Below are 24097 nucleotides of genomic sequence, written 5' to 3' on the forward strand. Positions count from 1 at the left end.
CTCAGCACTTCCCACATGCTGATGCAGACAATAGTTAATTTGAAAGGGCAGAGTAATTCTTCTTCAAAAAAATTGTATGGAAATGATCCTCACCTAATGAGGGAGGTTCTTTCACTTTACTGATTCTTGTCCAGAGACGACCATGAAAGGCGTGTAAGGATGCGTAACAGTAACAGATTTCAAAGTTCATGTTAGAACTGTCATAAATAGGAACGTACTCTTTTGAATAAACCTCAAATAATTAATGTATAACCTAAAGAACACTGGCTATTTCCAAAAGTCCTGCTAACTTTGATATATTGTATCATAGGTTTTAACATATTTTGACTTATAATTGTTCTGCAGTGTGTAATCTCAAAAGGTATTTTTGTAGATAGAGATGGAATTATTCCTCATATAAATCCTCTGATGTTCTACAGTTTTGATACAGGGATAATAGCCTCAGAAGGCACTTTACAATTGTGTGGTTTCACCAAAGATGTTTATTTTGGTGTTTAATGAGTTACAAAACCAGGATAAATATTCATGACAAATATCATTTATATAATTCCTCTTTAGTGCAAACGCTCTAATGTCAATGCTTGAACTCACATTGAAGAGTTTGCTGTACTTACTGGATTTGTAAGAAGTGTCTCAAAAATGAATTCCCTGATGTTGCACAAGGAGTGAACTGTGACTGAAGACTTTGCCACACTCATTACATTAGTAAGGTCGCTCTCTAATATGGATTTTCTGATGTCTAGTGAGGTGTGAATGCAGGCTAAAGGCTTTGCCACACTCATTACACTTGTATGGTTTTTCTCTGGTATGAATTCTGTGATGTAATGCGAGGTGTGAAGTTTGAGTGAAGACCTTGCCACAGTAATTGCATTTGTAAGGTTTCTCTCCAGTATGAATTCTGCCATGATTGGTAAGGTGTGAGCTGTGACGGAAGACCTTGACACATTTATTGCATTTGTAAGGTTTCTCTCCGGTATGAATTCTCTGATGAACTGCAAGGGTGGAAGTTCTACTGAACACTTTGCCACATTCATTACACTTACATGGTTTCTCTCCAGTATGAATTCCCTGATGATTTGCAAGCAGTGTGGGTTGACTGAAGACTTTGCCACATTCATTACACTTGTATGGTTTCTCTCCACTGTGAATTCTCTGATGACTTGCAAGGTTTGTTTCTTGACTGAAGACTTTGCCACATTCGTGACATTTGTAAGGTTTCTCTCCAGTATGAATTCTCCAGTGTCGCTGAAGGTGTGAATTACGACTGAAAACTCTGTCACATTCCATACATTTATACGGTTTCTCTCCAGTGTGAATTCTACAGTGACTTGCCAAGTTGGATTTCTGATTAAAGGCCTTGCCACACACATGACATTTATGCTGTTTCTCCCCAGAATGGACTGTCTGATGTATACTAAGGTGTGTGACATAAAAGAAAGATTTGCCACACTCATTACATTTGTAACATTTTTCTTTAAGGTGTCCTTTCTGTTTTTCCGCGAGTAATGAAGAATAGATGAAATCATTCCCATATTGATTAGAAATACGGAAATTGAGCTTAGAAGAAATTCTTCGGGGTGTTGAACCTGTGGAACCACTGTTGACAGACTTCTCAATTTGATGACAAACTTTCCCATTAGCTTGAAATATGTGCAGTGCAGGTGGATGTGACTGAAAGTTCAATTCAAGCTGATTTTTAATAGGCTTGTTTCCAGCATCCCTTGTATCACAGTGGTCTTTACTACCACTAACATTTTCTTTTCCTGTCAAAGGCACCATGTTGTAATTTTGTTCATTATCTCTCCACTGAAACTCAAAATCACGGACATTTTTCTGAATTTCCCTGAAGCAAAAATCTGCAATGGGATGGCTTTCATGTCTTTCCAACATCACCGTGTGAAATACTTCCCCTGTGGCACTTTCCCCTGTTGGGGATAATTCCTTGATCACACATTTAGGAGAGATATCTACAAGATATAAAGATCCATAGGTCTCCTATTAACTACAGATAGTACATAAATATTTAATATTGAAATGTGTAATATTACACAAAAGTAATACCTATGTTAAACTTCCTAGCCATGATCATCAACATTTAAGAACACGAAAGGAACAGAATTCTTTAAGAAAGAAAGGAGTCATTACATGTAATTCAAATTAATTACAGGGAACACTACTTTCTAACATCATGACCAAACATTCACATTGCACAAATATACGTAAGTCTGAAATGAATAATATTTTTCCGACTATGACTCTAAAGTACACAATTTTCACAAACATGCCGCTGTCTCATAAAGGAAGAGAAAAATATATTACACATACTTACAGGATATTTACTGTGCACAAATAAATGCTAAAAGACCATATGATATACTGTATTAGTAAATAATCCACGACAAACTAGGATAATCTAAATAAGGGGTAATTCTGAATTATAACATAATAGCAATGAGAAAATAAGAAAAGATTAATAAAACAATATTAACAAATGCAATATTTTTCTAAATATCTGTCATAAAATTATCTACACCCACATAGAACAGGAATTTTGTGACATTAACAAGTGGTGCATTTCAGTTATATTGCACAACACATGCTGAAAAATCATCATGTGTAAATCATAATAAAAACTAATTAAGCTGGGCACAGTGGCTCATGCCTGTAATCCCAGGTACTCGAACATCTGAGGCTGGAGGATCACTTGAGTCCAGGAGTTTGGGACTTCGGTGAGCCATTATTGCGCCACTGCATTCCAGCCTGGAATACAGACCAACACCTCCTCTCTTAAAAGTAAAGTAATTAACAAGATACTGCAGTCATCCATAATAAAACAAACAAGCAAATAGTTATTAAGCTCATTATGCAAAGTTATAGTCTAAGAATTTTAAAGAATCCTCTTAAGAAGAAAGCCAAATCCTCTATGTAAGAACCACCATACAATATAAGAACTGGAACAGATGTTAAGATCACTGACTTTTGATGTATGAGGTAAGGAAAATACATAGCATTATAAAGCATAAGAACTGAGTAACCAACTGAGAAATCGCAACTGTGATTTCACACTTGCAGTTACAGAAGTCAATGGAGCAATTTCCTATAGCTACAGTGCCTTTTGATTATCTAGTTTATTAGCCTGCAAAATATATATATTAATAATAGCATTTTTACTTGGAAAATTAACTGACATCCAGAGAAAACACTATATGGCACAAATTGAAAAATAATAAAAAAAATTTCAAAATATGATGCAGGCTCTATGGCCTGAATGTTTGTATCGGCCAAAATTCAGCTGCAGAGGTCCTATGCTCCAGTGGAATGTTATTGCAGGTGGGGCCCTTGAGAGATAATTAGGTCATTCGGGTAGACTATTCATGAATAGGACTAGTGCTCTCATAAGAAGAGACATGAGAAAGTTTGTTTCCTCTCGGTCTTTCCACCGTATCGGGACACAGCAAGGAGATGACTGGGTTAAACCAGGAAGAGGGCTCTTGCCAGGAATCAATTCAGCTGGCACCTTGATCTTGGACTTCCTAGCTTCCAGATCGGAGAGAAATAACTTTCTGTGTTTTACGACTCCCAGCTTATGGTATTTCTGATGGGAAAAATGACTGGACTAAAACGAGAAAGGGACCATGTCATCATACATGTCACCAAAGGCTGATTAATCTTATTAAACAATGGAACTTTAGAGACTTTATTATAAAAGTGGCAATTTTTTTTTTTTTTTGAGACAGGGTCTCACCTTGTTGCCAAGTTTAGAGAGCAGTGGCATCATCATGGCTCACTGCAACCTTTAACTCCAGGGCTGAAGCAATCCTCCTGCCTCAGCCTCCTAAGTAGCTCGGACTACAGGCATACACCACCGTAACTGGCTAATTTTTCTATTTTTTGAAGATGGGATCCCACTATTTTGCTCAGGCTGGTCTTCAACTCCTTACCCCATGCAGTCCTCACCCCTCTGCCTCCCAAATTACTGGAATTACAAGCCTCAGCTACTGTACCTGGCCCCAAACTTGCAGTATTTTAAGCCATCTAATAGCACTAACTTATTGTAAAGATGTTTGCTGTTTTATGATATTTTCAAACAAAAATAAATAAATAAAATTAAAACCTCGAGGCAAATTAACATTAACTCTCAAATAAGCACATGAGGCCCCACAGTGTTCATATATTTAACCTCAATTTGCACATAAAGTAAATGAGAGAAACCAGACTTCATCCTGGTCTTGTAGCGTGAGACAATATATTCTTAAGCAGACAATATATTCTGTCCAGGCTGTACAGAAAACAACCGGTCACAGCAGATGGAAGCAGTATAAAAAGAAATACTTCAAGAGAGATGTAAGAGCTAAACTGTGTTATTAATAGTGTTACTAACCCATCCTCATGGAAGTGTTCTGAGTTATAGTATCACACACTTGATTTAGGCAGTGTCCCAACAACTGTCCAGTGGACGAGTAAGGCCTTGCCTTACTCAGTGAGAGCAGTGTAGGGGTGAGGGGTCATGTGAAAATTGGGGTGTTCAGAAATTCAAAATCAACATTCTAGGAAGTGAACAGTACATTCCATCCAGACCAAGATGCCATGTGAGGAATGGCCAGGACAGAGGAGGTGGCAGGGAAAGATTATGGGCAGAGAAATACAACAGAAACTGAAGGCTTCTGGAGAAGGAGCAGAGAAAAGTACCTTGGGGAAAATAAAAAATTTATAAGCAGCCACATATACTGGAGCAAAAGCACATACAAAGGGCCAGGGAAGACAGAAGCCCAGAGGAAGACTGAAGGTCCCAGAACCTTACAACAGGCTGATTAGTGAAGGTCTCCCCTGTATGAAGCTAATTCATAAATACTGAGAGAAGTGGCTGTTTTTCCAAATGCCCACAACACAACAAAAGAATGTAAGTCCTACAAAAAGATAGGAAAGTATTGTCACATTAAATGAATAATATAAAACTCCCGAAACTGATCCTAAAGAAACAAAATCCTCTAAATTACTTGGAGAAAAAGTTGAAACAATTGCCTTAAAGATGTCCAAGGAACTAACAGGGAACAAAAATAGACAAATAAACAAAATCAGGAAAAAAAAAGTACGAACAAAATGTGAATAACAATAAAGAAACAAACTACAAAAAAAAGAACCAAACTGAAACTCTGAATAAATGAATTTACAATGTGACTAGAATAATTTAGAAGTGGAGCAAATAAGTCAAAATAAAGAATGAGCCAACTTGAATACAGGGTATTGAGAATTACTGAGTCTAAGTAGCAATATGAATAAATAAAGACAATCATACGAAGCCTAACAGACTTTTGGTTTACTGAGAAGCAGAACAATATATACATTACAACAGTCCCACGAGAGCAGAGAAGTTCGCAATGCTTATTTGAAGAAACAACGACCAAAATGTTCCATATTTGTTGAACAAATGGATTTACAAAATCAAGAAATTCAATCAACTCCAACTAGAATGAATCCATAAACATCATCATAGAGACACGTTATAAACAAACGATCAAAACTGAAAGAAAAACGGAGAATCTTAAGAGCACCAATAGAAAAAGAACTTGTCATAACAACAACAACAAAAAAATTATTTAAGATCATCTGCATTTCTTAGCAGAAACCTAGCATCTAAAAGGCAGTGGGACATGTTCAAAGTGCTGAAAGTAAAAAATTATCAACCAGGAGCACTATATTTGGCAACACTTTTCTTCAAAGTAAAAGAGAACTTTGGAGGCCTACTGTACCACATGATGACTATAGTTAATAACAATGTATAGAATACTTGAAAATCATTTATGAGAACAGATTTTAAATATTCCAACCATAAAATAATCAAAAATATGTGAGATAAGGTATTATCAACCACCTCAATTTCACCATTCCATAAAGCCTACATATTTCAAAACATGATATTTTGCCATATATGTAAAATTGAAAAAAAAGAGAAAATAATTAAATATTTTACAAAGGGAGAAATTTAGACATTTCCAGATAAAGATCTGAAGAGGATCACCAGCCTTTTAGAACTGCCCTAAAAGAAATCCTAAACGGGGTACTTGATGTTAGCACTAAAAGATGCTGAAAGTGACTCCAACCCATAGGAAAATATAAAATTCTCGAGTAAATGTAAGTGGATAAATATAGAAACCTGCATTATTATACTTTTCATTAATAACTCAACTTTATTTCCTTGCAAAGCATAACCACAAAAAAAATCCTTAAATATATGTTAATATAAATGTAACACATAGACAAGGAATTTCTGCCATCAATAACATAAAGGGGGATTGGAGCCATAAAGAAGTAGCTGTTGTATATGATTGAGGTTAAGTTTCTATCAGTTTAAAATGGAGGGTTATAAGTTTAAGGTAGTTTATGTACCTGCAATGATAATCACAAACAATATATCTGCATGATACAGAAAACGGAAATAATATGAGCATCAAAGTCTATCACTATAACAAAAATCAGGGAAATACAAATAAAGGGACTAAGAAAGAAATGAAATAAAAAATCCACAAGATGCAAAAAACAATATGTAACAAAATGGCATCAGTAAGGCCTTCCCTATCAGTAATTACTTTTTAATGTAGTTTAACTCTGCAATCAGAAGACATGGATTGGATGAATGGAGAAGAAAACAGGATCTAACCACGTACTATTCACCAGAGACTCAATTTTGCTGTATGAATACACACAGGTTGAAATGGAAAGAATGGGAAAAGATATTCCATATAAATGGTAATCAAAAGAAAGCCGAGATGCCTATGGCAATAGCACGCAGAATAAACTTTAAGTCAAAATTATACCAGACAGAGAAGGACATTGTAAAATGATAAAAGCAGAAGGCTGGGCATGGTGGCTCATATCTGTAATTCCAGCACTTTTGGAGGCTGAGGTGGGAGGATCATTGGAGGACAGTGTTGGAGATTAGCCTGGGCAACATGGCATGACCCCATCTCTACAAATAAATTTAAAAATTACCGAAGAGTGATGGTGCGTGCCTGTAGTCCTACCTACTTGGGAGGCTGAAGCAGAAGGATCACTTGAGCCCATGAGCTGCAGGCTACAAGGAACTATGATTATACCACTGCACTCCAGCCTAGGAAGCAGACCAAGGCCCATTCTCTTAAACAAACAAACAAAAAAGATAGAAAAAAAACATAAGACCTATAAGGAAACAGATGACATAAACATCACTGGAGACTAACTGGACCCAACAGACTTATACACAACAAACTACTCAAACAGCAGAATACAAATTGTTCTAAAGTAAACAGAGAACAATCACAGAATAGATCTCATGTTAGGATATAATACAAGTTTTAACAAAGTTAACAAGATCGAAATCATACAAACTGTCTTTCCCTACCATAGTGGAATCAGAAATCAAGAGCAGAAGGAAAACAAAACTTCAAACATATGTGAAAATGAAACAACACACTTAATCAACCAATGGATCAAAGAAGAAATCACAAGGGAAAGTAGAAAATATCTGACACAAAGGGAAAAGAACACGCAACATACCAAAACTCACAGAATGCAATAAAAACACTCCTAATAGGGAAATTCATAACTATAAATGATTATATAAAAATAGAATAAAGGTCTCAAGTCAACAACCTAATTTATACCTCAATGAATTAGGAGAAAAAACAAACTGAACAAAAATATAGCAGAAAGAAGGAAATGATAAAGATCAGAGGAGAGACAAACAAAATAGAGAATAAAACTCACCACAGAAACTCATGAAACTAAGAGTTGATCCTTTGACAAACTCCAGAAAGTTGACAAAAGCTCAGGTAGGTTAACTAAAAAAAGAGAGAGAGAGAGAGAGAGAGAGAGAAGACCCAAAAATCTAAAATCAAAAATCAGAGAGGACACCAGACATGGTGGTTCACACCTATTAATATAATCCCAGTACTTTGGAAGGCCCAGGCACAGGAGTTGCAGCGAGACCCCCATCTGTGCAAAGAAATAAATGGCATGCAGTGGAAACAGACAGGTAAAATGATCTCTGTTCACAGAGGACGTAATCTTATATATGGAAAACACTAAAGATTAAAAAGAAACTGTGATGTCACATATCTGATAAGGAGTTAACATCTAAACAACTCCCAGAAGTCAACTGCAAGAACAAAAACCCAATTAAAAAACGAGCCAAGGAACTGAATACATATTTCTCCAGAAATGATAGACAAATGACCGACAAGCACGTGAAAAGATGCAAAACATAGCTAATCGTTAGGAAAATACAAAGAAAAACCACAAGGAGATATCACCTCAAACTGATTAACACACTTGCTGTCCAAATTAATAGAAAATAAACGATGTTGGTGAAGATGTAGAGATAGAAAAGCCTTGTACACTGTTGTTGGGAATGGAAAATAGTGAAGAGCATATAGAAAAAAGAATCACATTTCCTCACATAATTCAAAATTGAATGAGCGTATGTTCTAAAACTTCAACTTTACAGCACATACCAAAACAATGGAAAATGGAATCTTCAAGAGATATCTGTAAACTCATCCTTACAGCAGCACTATTCACAATAGTAAAGTGGTGAAACCAACTGAGATTGACATCTGAGTTGACAGATAACCAAAACGTGGTATATATACACAATGGAATATTATTCAGCCTTTTAAAACATGGAATTCCCGGTAAACACCACAATATTGATAAAATTGAGAACATTATGTTAAGTGAGATAAGCCAGGCATAAAAAGGCAAATATTGTCTGATTCTACTTAAGAGGTATGTTAGATAGTCAGATTCATACGAAAAAAAAGTACAATGGTAGTTTCCAGGGGATGAGTGAAGAGGGAAATAGGGGAGAAAGGCAGAGTTCAAATATTTATGGAAATCAATTGAATCTAAATTCAAACAATAAGATAAATATGGTATATTTTAATTCTGCTAAGCTAATATGATGGAAAATATTAGAAAAGTTATATGACAAAACTTAAAAACCAAGACATGAGGTCAAGAGTCCTACTACTGTATATTTAGTAGTTACATAGTTGTTGATATGAATGAATGAAGATTAACATGCACTTATAAAAAATTAGTAAATTTGACTTCATAATTATCACCAGGGAACATAAGTCACCTTATAGAAAAAGTAAGTAAATAAATAACAAAGGGGAATGGCTTGTACTGAAAGGCACTCTTAGTGGCTGCAAAGTGCAGAAACATTCTCTGGCAGTGACATGAAGACCATGGAAAAGATCATCAGCCACCTAAGCAGCAAAGAAGAGCTCAAGAACAATAGGACAGCACCTGGTGGTGGGTTGATGGGGACGAGGTAAACTTGACATGAAATTAAGATGGAAAGAAAAAGAGGGGACACAACAGTCTTCACATGTTAACAATATAATTTCTAGAACTTCCAAAATTGTGCAGAGGGCTAGGCACGGTGTCTCATACCTATAATCTCAGTACTTTGGGAGGCTGAGGAGGGAGATCACTTGAGGCCAGGAGTTTGAGACCAGCCTGGGCAACAGAGTGAGACCCTGTCTCTACAAAAAATTTTTAAAAATTAGCCAGCCTGGTGGCGTACATCTGGAGAACCAGCTACTCAGGAGGCTGAGGTGGGAGGATTGCTTGAGCCCAGGAGTTCAAGGCTAGAGTGAGCTATGATCGCCCACTGCATTCCAGCCTAGGCAGAAGTAAAATAAACAGCTTTAAAATTTTATTATCAAAAAATAAAAAACAAAACAAAGATTTAAAAAACAAAATGAATAATGATATATACAGCAGATAAAACACATGGCATGAACAACAGTTTAGTCAAGAGCCTCATACATATGAGGCTGTGAGCTTGAACAATGTTCTCCTCAGGAGGAACTTCTACATCATTAATTGCTGGCTCAGAGGAGATGATCATGTGATCAACACTGTCAAAGTGCACTTCAGAGACACTTTTGTGAAGCTCCTCAAAAACCAGAATGACAACTAGAAACGCTTATCAGTCAGGCTCTCCTGATACTTTCCATCTCAGTGCCCTGGGACATGCCAACAGTTCTGCTCAGGGTTTCAAGGGGCATCTCTGTACGTAGCAGGATAATATTCAAACATAGTAGTCAAAGTGTTCACCCTCATGAATTTTCTGTTTTCATGTAAACCCATACCACAGGAGAGTACCCAGGAACATAACCTGTACTGGGGTTATCACAGTGGGAAAAAAGGACAACATGTCCTAGGAATGTGTATATTAATGCAATTATCAGTGGCAAAAATCACACAAACTGAACAGAATACAAAATCAGACAAGGCCCAAAGATTACCAACATTCATACAGTAGTAAGAGTGAAAAAAAGAGGAAAAGAGGTGAAAAAGAGAGGAAAATACAACACATGGGGGTCAGATTTTGAGGGACCTTAGTGGGGTCCTGTGTGTGCTACTCGCAGACCCTAAGTTAAGAGCCTGGAACAACGAGCTATGTTCCCTATGGAAGACTAGGCATCAAACAGAGGAAAGCTGTCAACTGTTCTTACGGTTCTGCTGAATAACAATCTGAGAAGATCCAATGACTCTCCTGTTCCACACATCCATGAACTGTGGCAAAAGCAGCAGAAATGGCTGAGGAATTCAAAAGGCCAAGAGGGCTTGAGAGAGTTGCATGCAGTTTCCAGTTTCCCAGACACAAAGGAGGAGCAGCCAATGTGTCCCACGTCCTTACCAGGTCTTCTTAGCACATGAAATGGGATGGAACATAGACAGTTCCAGCACTTAGGGTATGGAGACCTCCACTCTGATCTACTTGGAAAGTGAATGGAGCATCAGATGGAATCAAGCACAGGAGAGACCCAAAGGAGAAGGAGCCCTTTGTGAAATGGCCCTCCCCACGCCCCTCAGAGTGAAGGAATCAAAGAGCTTGTTGAAGCTACAGGACAGAGTCTTGTCCGCCACAGTAAGAAATTTCCATTTGTTTCTGGTAGAGCTGCAGCACCAATGGAGGGTGAAAGGATAAATTTATACATGTCCGAAGAGCAGAGCGATAAGTGGGGAAAGCTTAAATTTTCCTCTGAGAACTCACAGGACATAAACTTATGTTTTCCCACATATCCCGTCAACTTGCTGAGAGATTCCCAAAACATTATTTAATGGTGCAGCTTCCACTATGTCCATCTGAGCTCTTACCTGTGATCACACCTTTGATACGTTCCCACTGCTTTAGTTTCCTTGCTATTTTCACTTGGCTCTCCACAGACCTGGGCTTTTCCCTTGTTTCCAACGTGGAGATAAGATTCAGGCCAGGAAAAGAATATCCTGCTCATAAAATGAAAGGAACATGATACACTCTGGTTTTTCCAGAATCCCAGCCCTATGTTCATGTGAGAATAGAGGACATTACAAATGAAGCTAGGAAATTATTTCACAAATTCATCCACTGAGTGCCTCATTCAGAAAGTTTAAAGAGCACTATAAAATTGGAGATACCTTGTTCTGTTCCAAGAACTACTGAGTCAGAAGCATAGGGGTAAAGAATAGGGAATTAGGTGTTTTAAAAGTTTTCTGTAAGTTTTTGTGCATATTTCAGGTCTGAAATCATCACTGCTGTATCATGAATGGAGCAGAACATCTGAAGAGGGGGATGCTTAAAGTCCACATGCTGCATTACGGAGCTTTCCATACCTGAGTGAACACGGCTTCAATGTCAGCCAAGTAATGCAGGGGCTTCCAAGAGGCACACAACATCAAATGCAAAGACACACAAGGGCAGATCCCAACTTCTGGAGGGAAGGTATCCTCACCCAGGGAGACCAGGTTCCTGTAGTTCTCCAACATCACGTCCCTGTATAAAGCCCTCTGAGCAGGGTCCAGGCATTTCCACTCTTCCTGAGAGAATTCTATGGCCACATCCCTGAATGTCAAGTGTTCCTAAAATGGAAAACACATTTCACCAAGGCATTATGGAGAGAGTTATCATCTTCACACAAAAATGAGGAGAGGAGTGAAATTAAGTATGAACTAGACTGAAGTCAGTGTTCTGACAAATCCAGGTTAAGGTACTTTTGATTAAGTTTTCTCTCCCTAAATGCACTGTATTGTACTCTTCCATAACAGATTATGATATCCCCTAAGTCACTGAGAACTTCTCAGTTTTTGTGGAAATAAACAAATAAAAAGTAAACACAGGTTTATATCCATAGAAGTGTTAGATATTATGTTGAACACACCAAGTGCTACTCAGTATCTAGATGAGCTGGAATACAAGTGGTGTCTTCAGAGATGACAAAATCCACAGTGGCTTTAAAGAAAGAAAAGTCAGAATCTAACAACTGTGATGATAACAGCAATAGCAATAACTAACATTTTTAAACATTTCCCATGTACAAAACACTATTCTAAATGCTTTACAAGTACTAGCTTGTAAAATAAGATGATAGCCCATGATAAAAAGGTTTGTACTAGGAGATAACTCCCATCACAGATGCTCTAAGAAACTGGCTGGAAATCAAAGAACTAAAAATGGCAGAGCCACACTTGAACCCAGGTTACTGGGATTCAGATTTGAACATAAAGACACAATCATTTAGTAACAGATACAGCTTCAAAAGTATATTGGCAGGGGTCTAGCTAATGGAGAAAATGTGAAATAAATTCAAGAGTAAGAACATGGAACATCATAAAAAGTCATTGTATAGATACACAGGCATGCACATATGTTACTGTTCTTATTACTATTAACTCAACACGATAGTTTAGAACAAATTTAAGCCCATGGAAAATATTTAACACAATTTCAATTATTACAAAATATAAAACTTATTTCAAACGATGATGTCTCTTTGATATAAACCATGGGCTTACCATCCATGCACACGTCACATATCCACACACTTACTTAACTTCAGTTAGCAGATTATAAGCAAAGGCGTACAGAGCACACATCCCCAGAAAAGGCTTGAGAAATCTCAAGAATCATGAGCCACGCTGACTGGACAGCATCCTTCCTGAATGAAGCCAGACACCAAAAACTGTGAGAAGAGGCTGATTTTTGAACCGCAGCACTAGTAACAGAAGGTAACGAGACACACGAAGAGAAAACACAGCTGATACAAAGGGACAAATTAAATCACCACAAACTGACATTAAAGAAACAGAAACTTATAAATAACCAGACCAAAAATTCAAAATAAGAGTCATAATGATGCTCAATGACTGACAAGATAGCATACATCGACAACATCAAGAAATCATTAAAGGAATGCATGAACAAAATGAGAATAGCAACAAAGAGACAGACACTATGAAGAACTACACAGATATTCTCAACTATAAAAATATAATAACTGAAATGAAAAACTCAACAGATGGGTCCAAAATAAGACCTAACCAGGCAAAGAATGGGAAGTGAAGAGGGCAACGACAGAAGAGGGGATGGGCAATAAAAAAAAGAAAGAAAGAAGAAAAGAAAGGAAGAAAGGAAGGAAGGAAGGAAGGAAGGAAAGAAAGAAAGAAAGAAAGAAAAGAAAGATAGAGTGAAGAATCAGAAGAAAAATAGAATAAAGAAAAATGAAGAGATCCTAAGGGATTAATGAAATACCATGAAGGGTAACATCTTACACATTGTTAAAGTCCCAGAAAAAGGTGACGGAGAGAAAAGGACACATAGCCTGTTTGAAGAAATAATGGCTCAAAACTCCCAAATTTCACAAGACACATAAACATAGAAATTCAAGAGCTTAAAGGTATTTATGCTAGTGCAAAAGTAATTACAGTTTCTGACCATGAATTTTAAATCATCGTAACTAGGCTGAAACACATCTTTATTAATCAAAATAGGAACCACTACAATCAACGGATTATTGCCAATGAGACATAAGTTTGTGTATTCCTGTAGCATAAAAATCCCTGCTTCAGGATTCAAGGAACTCTTTGAAAGCATTTTCTGCATCCTGCTGGTTGTGGAAGTGTTTTCGTGCAAAAAGTTGTCCAGATGATCGAAGAAGTGGTAGTTGGCAAGAGGTCAGGTGAATACGGTGGATGAGGCAAAACTTCGTAGTCCAATTCGTTCAACTTTTGAAGCGTTGCTTGTGTGATGTGCAGTCAGGCGTTGTCGTGGAGAAGAACTGGGCCCTTTCTATTGACCAATGCCGGCTGCAGGCGTTGCAGCTTTCAGTGCATCTCATCGATTTGCTGAGCATACTTCTCAGATGTAACAGTTTTGCTAGGATTCAGAAAGCTGTAGTGGATCAGACTGGCAGCAGACCACCAAACAGCGACCATGACTTTTATATGGCTTTGGGAAGTGCTTTGGACCTTCTTTTCACTCCAACCACCGAGCTGGTCATCACCCGTTGTCGTATAAAATCCACTTTTCGTTGCATGTCACAATCCAATCCAGAAATGGTTCGTTGCTGTTGCACACAAGAAGAGAAGATGACACTTGTAAATGACGATGTTTTGATTTTCAGTCAGCTCATGAGGCACCCACTTATCGAACTTTTTCACCTTTCCAATTTGTTTCAAATGCCCGACAGCTGTAGAAAGGTCGAAGTTGAGTTCTTTGGCAACTTCTTGTGTAGTTGTAAAAGGATCAGCTTTGATGACTGCTCTCAACTGGTCGTTGTCAACTGCCGATGGCCAGCCACTGTGCTCCTTATCTTCAAGGTTCTCATGTCCTTTGCAAAACTTCTTAAAGCACCACTGCACTGTAGGTTCGTTCACAGTTCCTGGGCCAAATGCGTTGTTGATGTTGTGAGTTGTCTCTGCTGCTTTACGATCCAGTTTGAACTAGAGTAAGAAAATTGCTCAAATTTGCTTTTTGTCTAATGTCATTTCCATAGTCTATAATAAATATAAAATAAACAGCAAAATAAATCATTAGCAAACAAACATAAAGCAAAAAATGTACATTAAAATGACATATATACTATAACCACATTTATTCAAGAATATAGACCATTATCAAAGGGTAAATTTCAACAATGCTTAATCCACAATTACTTTTGCACCAACCTAACATCCAACTAGGATAAATCTCAGAGACCTACAACAAACAATATCATAATAAAACTGTTAAAATTCAGAGAAAAAGAAAGGATCTTAAAAACAGCAAGAGAATAGCAAAGTCCAAGAGGGAGCACCTAGGATATTACTAAGATATTTCTCAGCAGAAACCTTGCAGCCTACAAGGAAGTGGGATGATATATTCCAAGTGCCAAAACAAAACAACTGGAAACTAAAAATACCAGACCAGGGAAAACTTTCCTTTAAAAGAGATGAAGAAATTAGATCTTCCTCAGATAAACAGTAGGTAAGGGAGTTGGTCACTACTAGATGTGGTCTAAAAGGAAAAATTAATTCTTAATGCGCACGGAGTTTCAGTTTTGCAAGATAAAAAATTCTAAAAATCTGTCTCATAATAATGTAAATATACCTAGTACTACTTAACTGTAAAACAAACAAAATACATTCTCAAAGATTGACATATCCAATTCTTAGTAGAAGATGTGGTGACATCAAGACTTCCATAACTACAGATATTAAGAGCCATTAAACATAAAAGAAATAGTCGAATTTCAATAAAATCTGACTGCCTTCTGTCAAAGGAAAACAAACACAATTTTGAAAAGGAAAAGAACATGGTAGAGTTTACCAAGACTAAATATGAACTACTTATGACATATATTACCTGAAAATTTAAAATGAATCAAATAAAATACTTAAAAGATATACACAAAAATCCAAATTAAATACAGAAGTAAACAAAATTTTAAACAATAACATTAGATCTCAAGGAAACACAGAATTTTATAATCTCGAACTAAGCAAAGCCTGTCAAAGCAAGGTGAAACAAACAAATGAAAAAAGGGGACAGGACAAAGACTTCTTTTTTATACTAAAAAAAAAAAAAGTGTAACATGAAAACAGACTCCAGTGTATAAAGAAAGAATTAAACTACCAAATATAAAATAGCTCTTAAAATACATAAAAATTGAGTAAAATATTAAAATCATTTTATATATACATGTTCACAAATTAATGAAACCTACTCAGACTCCCAAGGAATTCACAAATGTAATTAAAAAGGGTTACCATTTTCCCCACATCATCCAAATATTAGAAGAACACAGTACAACATTTTGCTTAAATGAGTGGGAAATCTCACATGGCATTGGTGTGAGAGGGCACCTTTGCGGCTGGGGGTAGGAGAGAAATCTTGCCAGAGCTAAGAAAACAGGAAATGAACCCTGCTAGTAGAAGCTGTCAACTGTCTAATCCGCATAAGCCCTCAGACAATCTGTATGTTCATAGACAGGCAGTCTTTCTTAAAAAAACAATGGAAAAAGGAAAGACCCACCTGCCTTCACTCAGAGAACACACAAAGGAGGATGGAAAAGGACAAGCTATCCTGGTTCCTAACAAGAAAACATGTACATTTTCAAAGCATGCAGGAAAAAATAGCTCAATAAAACATTCACTGAAGAACTTTCTCTAAAATCTCTTAACGACATACAAATACCTTTGTACGATTCTTGCACTGACTCTTGCAACGGAACTGAAAATAGTGGTTCCCCATTTGTGAGGGAGGGAGCTCGACTCCGGGGAAAAGGACAAGCTTTATGGCTTAGGACTTAAGTGCATCTTTGTTTGAATGTTTACTATAAAACAAATATATAAATCATGTGAAGTTTAAAATAAAAGAAACATAACATTTAATAATAATAGATGGAAAGAGAATATGGTTCCACCCTCTGTAATGACAAAGAAGTTCTGCTCTGATTTCTGAGGAAAATAATAACCATTTTTAACTAAAATACCTGCAGCACAAGAGTCTCTGCAGAAATACCAGTCTCTATGGGATGAAAGTACTGAGAATGATTTAAAGAATCTCATGCAGTTAGATATGAAATACATATTTTCCGGTAGTAAGCACCGCTCTTCTATTTCCATTTAAAAGCTAAAGACTTGGTACTCTGTCTTCAGTTCTTGCCTTCAATTCTGTCAATTCAGTTATAACTGATTTCATATCTTAAAATTAATGATGGAATAAAGCATCGTGTCACTGCCGTTTCAACTTTCAATTCCATTCCAAGTCATTAAGAGCTTGGAGTCAGAGACATACTGACTCACCAGCTTGAAATGCATGACAAAACCAGGCTAAAAATGTTTCCCCTTATTGGTCTCCTTTTCCAGAATTTAGCACATAATTATGCACATTATAATGTGACTTCCACAGGCAGCTTCACTAATCCTGGTCTACAGAAACCTGGCAGTGCATCCAGATGTGTCTCCCAGACAATCCCTTCTGCCCAACAGCACACACCATGGGGCCACAACCTGTCTCCAATCCACATCTGGGTGTGAAGCCCTTCCCAGGACCATGTCCAACGGAGCCTCTTTACAAGGTCATGTCACTGGGTCACCGTGAAATGGAATCTAAGCAGAGATGAGAAAGACTGAAGGAAGACATGGGTGAGTGCAAGGAAACATGTGAGGCTGGACGGTTCGGAGTCAGAGATTAGCAACTCCAATGCCTGGCGTCTCAGAAAGGAAGGAGACTCAGAACAATCCACTGAAAATATCATTTCACCTGAATAAGAGACATTCCTGACGCCTTTTCTTTCCTCTTCTTGGCTTCTTCTTTACGTACAATGAGTCTCTAGAAGTTATTCCTGAATGTCAAAAATATGAGGTTTAGAGCTTACATACCTCTTCCTGTGTCACAACCACACGCAAGGAAAGACCTCACCCTGTGCAAAGACAGTCTTCTGCTGCCCGTGGCACTGGGAAGGCATGATGCAAGGACAATAAGATCCTATAGGAAGACCAACTAGTGAGTTCACCACTCTTTTCTTCCCAACTCTGCCCTCCTGGCAAAGCGCATGCACGCATGCGCGCGCACACACACGCTGCAAGAGGGTTGAGCCAGGCTGGACTCAGCTCCCTTCCAGGGCACAGAGCTGGCCCTGGCCAAACCCGATACAGAGCACAGTCCCCCTCACCCCTCTGTGGATCATGGGCTGATCGCAGCCCTCAGCAATGGAGGACACAGAGCCTTGGTTCCCAATGTTGGACAGAGACTGTAAACACCTGGGGCACTGCAAATATAACTGACAGTGGGTCCCAACCTGACCACGTGAGTGGGAAGGGGATACAAGAGATGTATTTGGAAACTGTCTCAGCATTGTAATGTGAAGCCAGGGTTGAGCTCTACTCAGAGCGGTGAGCTGTACTCAGAGGGGCAAACCCAGCACACCTCCCAACCTCTGGCTCTGTTCTTCCCTTGGGGCGCTGTTGTCACCAGTATCCAGATGGTGGATCACAAAGGAGCAGAAAGAAAGATGCAGAGCAGGCAATATGGACCAGAGGAGGGGGGAGGGTGTGGCTGGAATGTTAAGTCAGAGGAGGACAGAGAAGCCTCTACTGAGAAGGTGATAACAGGAACACCGCTGGGGTGTCTGCCACCTGCAGCTTAGGAGCTAGAGAGTTCCGGGCAGAGGGATGGTTCACGTGAAGGCCCTGAGGCCAGAGACACCTTGGCCCCAGGAAAAGGAAATAGGCCTGTGAGGCTGGAGCAGAGCGAGCAAGGATGACACAAGCAGGAGATGAGGCCATGATCTTGGGGGAGTAGAGCAGGGAGGGCCCAGGTCTGCAAACATTTCTCTCCCACATCAATAGAATTAAATATGTATTTTTTATTTATATTATAAATTACAGGCCGGGCGTGGTGGCTCATGCCTATAATCCTAGCACTCTGGGAGGCCAAGGCGGGTGGATCGCTCGAGGTCAGGAGTTCGAGACCAGTCTGAGCAAGGGCGAGACCCCATCTCTACTAAAAATAGAAAGAAATTATCTGGAAAACTAAAAATATATATATAGAAAAAAGTTAGCCGGGCATGGTGGCACATGCCTGTACTCCCAGCTACTCGGGACACTGAAGCAGGAGGATTGCTTGAGCCCAGGAGTTTGAGGTTGCTGTGAGCTAGGCTGACACCATGGCACTCTAGCCAGGGCAACAGAGCCAGACTCTGTCTCGAAAAAAAATATATATATATATTATAAATTACAACACTTAAAAATAACAGAATTATCTCACATATTTAAAATACATACCAATAAATTCAGCTAAGCCCCAGGAAGTACAGGGTACTCCTCATCTGAGAGGTGGGGACTCCTGGGGAATGAGCTTGGGGGAGCTCAGGAAGTGATTTTTGGACCTACGAGGGTGGAGATGCCTGTTAGACTGCCCAGCAGAGACGTCACAAAGACAACTAGCCAGAGGATTCTAGAGTTCTGGGGAGAGGTCAGTAGGGGAAATGGAGACACGTAGTGGGGCTGAAATCATGAGAGGAGATGAAAAGGAAAGGCGGTGGTTGTGGACACAGGACAAGAGGTTCACGGATCAAACTGTGGTTCGCTCCCACATTCAGACAACAGGCAGTTCAGGAGACACCAGCAGAAGAAAGCTCCAAGGGATCACGGAGTTGACAACAAACTTAAATAGATTTTTAAAGGTTCGTGGGATGTCCTCAAGGCAAGATAAAAGGAGAGAGAGAGAGATCTGCTGTGCAACATGCTGCTGACAGGAAAAAAAAGATGAGGACAGGAAAGTAAATATTGGTTTTAGAAATAGGAAGATCACTGATGACTGAAAAAGAAAATCTCAGTGGAATAGTGGATGTGAAAGCTTGATTGGATGGGGTCAAGACAGAATTGAAGGCAAGAACTGAAGACAGAGTACCAAGTCTTTAGCTTTTAAATGGAAATAGAAGAGCGGTGCTTACTACCGGAAAATATGTATTTCATAGAGATTTTTTGTTTTAAAGATGGAAGAATGGAGGGAAAAAAGCCTCATTTTGTTGGTGTGTGTGTGTGTGTGTGTGTGTGTGTGTGTGTATGGGTGGGTGTCTGTTAATGGACAACACCACCATCTGGGTACACTGATCAAAATAACTCAATTGAAGAAAAATTGATGGTGCCATAGAGGGAGGATGCCATGCCATCTTTGACTGCTAGTCGGGCTAGCAAGTGGTGCACAATCGCAGGGCCAGAGACAGCCAGGAGCAGGGACTGACCATTCCCAGTCACTACAGAGTAGAGATCACAGGCCCTGAGACGGGAGTGGGGTAGGTGGGGGTGGGGCTGTGGGAGCAAAATTCTCCCTTTGCTTCCAGGGCCTCAGTGGAAAAAGAAAACAAAGGTCTTTGAAAGAAAAGACAAAAGAGGAGGCATTAGGCTACTGAAGGGATCAAGAGGAAAGGTGTGGAACACACAAATGTCGAATTGCAAGGAGGAGAAAACTGAAGTGAGACAAGTCAGTTTGGGTGTCTATTTTCTCCAGGCTGTGATCAGCCGCAGGCACAGAAACAGAGTAGGCAGAGCTGGATGAAGTAGTGATGTCACAGAGAAGCAAGGGAAGTAAGGGCTCCTGGGGGGATGATTACATCAGCTCTTTGTATTGGGGCATTTGAATTATATGACTATTAATTACCGAAAGGGTTTCTTTTTCTCTGTTCTTTAAAAAATAATCTTGCCAGTGCGGCAGCTCGTGCCTGTGGTCCCAGCTACTCAGGGGGCTAAGGTCGGAGGATCACTTGAGGCCAGGAGTTCAAGACCAGCTTGGGCAATATGTCCACATCTCATCTCTAAAAATAAAAATAAATAAAAATAAAAAATCTGGGTAAAGTAGTGGAGTATATTCTGTTGGTTTACCATTTTAATCCCTGTTGCAGACAAAAAATCCTGGCTCCATATGGAATAAATAAGTGTATAAATGAGAATGACACAGCCGTATCAGTACACCCTCTGGCACGGCCTTCACTTTGAGGAGTCTGGATTTTGTCCTGAGGAACATGCGAAGCCAGTGGAGGGTTCAACGCCAGGGACTGGCATGATCTGCTTTTAGATTTAGTCATGATAACTCAAATGCAGAGAAAGATGGTCTCTCTTAGCAGTCTTGGTTTTTCTCATTTTTGTACTTTTGTTTTTGTTTTCATTTTTAGAGGACTGGGTCCCACTTAAAATTCTACCTGAAACTGTGCACTACACTGTCCCAGAAGAAAAGCCACACACAGACATGCACTCCATTTGGTCAATCACTTCGGGGGTCAATGAAGCTCAGACTGAGGCTTTTCTGGTCTAATTCCTCATCTCTTTGTTACATGTGGGCTCACTGAGGCTCAGAGGGGGGGACATTTCACTAAGTTATCCTGAGAAGGTCTAGGTTGAGTGAGGAGGAGGGAGGTGTGTCTTCTAGGCCACCATTCTGATATGGTGGCCTAGAAGGGCCAATGGGCTGGGACTGTCTCTGCCACACTACCTCTAGAAAAGTCCAGGATCGTCTCTCACATACCTGAGAAAAAGAAACTTCTCTTTACACGTTCTGATTCCATTGATCCCAAACATTTCATTCCTGTGTACCAGAAAAAACAGTAATATACTAAAAAAAACAGACAATTGTGAACACATACCTGTAGATGTTTAAAAGAGAATTGCTGTAAAAATAAGCTCTGAGCAAATTCTTTCTTCATGAATACATGGGCTCTGCTGGAACAAACTTCCAAGTCAATCCAATCCACCGTTTTACATTTGCAGAGAACAGAATGGATCAGAGGGACTAGAGAGGAACATCTATTTAGCAGCTCACAGCTCACAATTTTATCAGATGACATTGGTAAGAAAATTGAATAACAGACTAACTCTTTCAACTAGGTTTTGATATTAAGGCTAAAAAAAGTCACTGATATCCTCACCAAGTACACATTGAAACAATCTAAAATTAAATATTACATACCAAAAAATGTTTCCAATATACAATAAAGGCTAGCTGGGTGTGGTGGCTTATGCCTGTAATCCCAGTGACTTGAGAGGCTAAAGCAGGAGGATCGCTTGAGCCTGGGAGGTAGAGGCTACAGTGAGCTATGATTGTGCCACTGCACTCCAATCTGGGCTACAGAACAAGGCCCTGTGTCTTAAAAAAAATAAAATAAAATCTCATCGTGGAAACAATAGAAAAAAAAAAAAAACCCAAACCAGTCACAATTAATTTCGAAGAGAAACAATTTCAAAATTATTAAAAAAACCTAACGAATTCTGAGGTCAAAGGAAAAAATTTGAAAATAAGTCATACTTTAAAAACAATGACGTGAGGAGATCCTATCAAAGCTATTTCAGAAGTAATTACATACAGAAAACTAGAAATTGAATAAACTAAGAATTATCTTAAGCTTCAAAAAATAACTAACGAAATGAAAAAGAACTAGGAAAAAAAGTAAATCCACTATAAAGAGAGAACAAAATCACTTTTAATGTTCCTTTTAAAAGGTACCCTGCAGAAACAGACTCCCTTACTTCTTCCCCACTTCACACCCCCACTCCCCATCCCATCCCATCCCAGCAAAAAAGAAGAGAGTGACCCACAACTGAATGAATGAAGTCACTGCCCCCTGGCTGAACAGGGACTGCAAATAGATACCAAGAATTACACAATGCACCAGCTTTATAGACAGGAATTTGGCAATTCTCATCTGTAAAATTTAAACAACTTTTAAATTTTTTACAGTATAAAGAGAGAAATGAACACGTTACAACTTAATCATCATATTCAATCAACTCACCACTTATCTGGACCTGGGGTCCCCCTCTTTATTACTCTTCTCCCCCTCATTCTGTTCTTATCTTTTAACCTTCCTTCTCTAGCTCTTTTTATTCTTTTCTTTTCTGTGTTTTCTCCTGGGTTTCTGTTCCTCAGTTGCACCCCTCTCCTCTCCTGCTCCTTCTCCCCTTCTTCCCTCTATTCCTTCTCTTACGCCTGATCTGCCCCAGTCTGGAAACTTGTTTCACTTCTTGTTCCTCTTTCTCCCCAATCTTTTCCTGCCCCACTCTCCTGCTCCTTCCTCATCTCTGCTACCCCTGTGCTCTCCCTGTGACACCCCCTTGTCCTCACTCTCTGGCACCGCCAGGTCCCTAGGCTTCCTCCCTGCTGCGGTTCCGCCTCTGCTCCCCTTGTCACCAGGTGTCTCCTCTCCTCCCAGCGCCAGGCTGCTCCGTCTGCGCTGGCTCCGAACCATTCATCCCCTCCCCCACTCTGTCTGAGGGCCTCCCCCTTTGCTGCCCTCTCCCTATCTTGCTGTCACCCAGCTGCTCCCTAAATTTCTCCCGTGACTCTTCTCCCCCTGCTACCTTCTCAGCTTCTTTCGCTATTACTGCGTCTTTGCGAATCCCCCCCGCCCTCTACTCTGCCATCTGTTTATGGGTCTCCCTCATTCTGTCCTTTCGTAGTTTTTCTCGCGGTTGCGCTCTCTCCTTCTCCTGGGATCCCCTTCGCCCACCCACCCACAGGGAGGGGACGGAACAAGAGGCCCGCCTCCCGGAAGAGCAGCATTTTCCAGTGCGGTGCAACTGGGGACAGAAGAACGCTGGGTGTCACCAACCAGGGCTCAGGGGCAGCGGCGACTGCTGGCAGAAGTCTGGAGAGCTGAAGGATCCGGCCTGAGGAGGAAGAGAGACGGAGGGCGAGCGGGCCTCAGACACCCAGGGCCGGCGGAGGACGCGGCTCTCGGGCACTGAGCCCACGGACTGCGCGGCCTCCGGGGGCCGAGCCGGGCGAGCGCTGGGCGCGTAGAGGACGCGGGGACTTCACACGGCTCGGGGCGGGAGAAGAGGTCAGTGAAAGGCTGTGAGCAGAAGTGACGCGAACGCGGTGTTTCCCTGCACCGAAGGCAGAAAGACCCGGGGACGGGACCAGCCTCACAGATTTTAACGCAAAGGAAGCGGCTCCCGGATCCACACGGCGAGGTCTGTACGCACCTGCGGTGGAGGGCGGCGTGGGGATGTTAAAGTCCGTAGCGACCCCCGGCACCGAGTAAGGAAGACGTCGGAGGGCGAAGGTCAGGCTGAACCTGGGCAGGGGAAACCCTCCCGCCCCGCGTTCCGCTTCCGGGACTGCGGAGAAGTGGGACAGCGCAGAGAAGAGGCCGCGCAGCCTGGGGGAGGGGCGGGGGCGGGGTGTGGAGAGAGGCCGCGTCTGAGCTGGGGGGAGGGGGCAGGGCGTGGAGAGAGGCCGGGTCTGAGGCGGGAACGGGGAGGGGGCGGGGCGTGGAGAGAGGCCGGGTCTGAGGCGGGAACGGGGAGT

At 40.2% G+C, this 24097-nt stretch overlaps 1 protein-coding gene across 1 annotated transcript in view; it reads right to left on the reverse strand.

Moving 5' to 3' along the window:
- Positions 1–702: 702 nt before the first annotated feature.
- The window catches only part of LOC105809514 (zinc finger protein 160-like), a 46659-nt gene continuing 23264 nt past the window's right edge, over positions 703–24097 (reverse strand). The window contains exons 4-8 of the mRNA XM_012643336.1: positions 23773–23907; positions 23303–23454; positions 11766–11892; positions 11152–11280; positions 703–1967 (exon numbers count right to left, since the gene is read on the reverse strand). Of these exons, the coding sequence (XP_012498790.1) occupies positions 703–1967; positions 11152–11280; positions 11766–11892; positions 23303–23454; positions 23773–23907 (1808 nt within the window). The remainder of the gene's footprint in view (positions 1968–11151; positions 11281–11765; positions 11893–23302; positions 23455–23772; positions 23908–24097) is intronic.

The sequence above is a fragment of the Propithecus coquereli genome, unplaced genomic scaffold (assembly GCF_000956105.1).
Source record: "Propithecus coquereli isolate 6110/MARCELLA unplaced genomic scaffold, Pcoq_1.0 Scaffold196, whole genome shotgun sequence".
Lineage (NCBI taxonomy): Eukaryota > Metazoa > Chordata > Mammalia > Primates > Indriidae > Propithecus > Propithecus coquereli.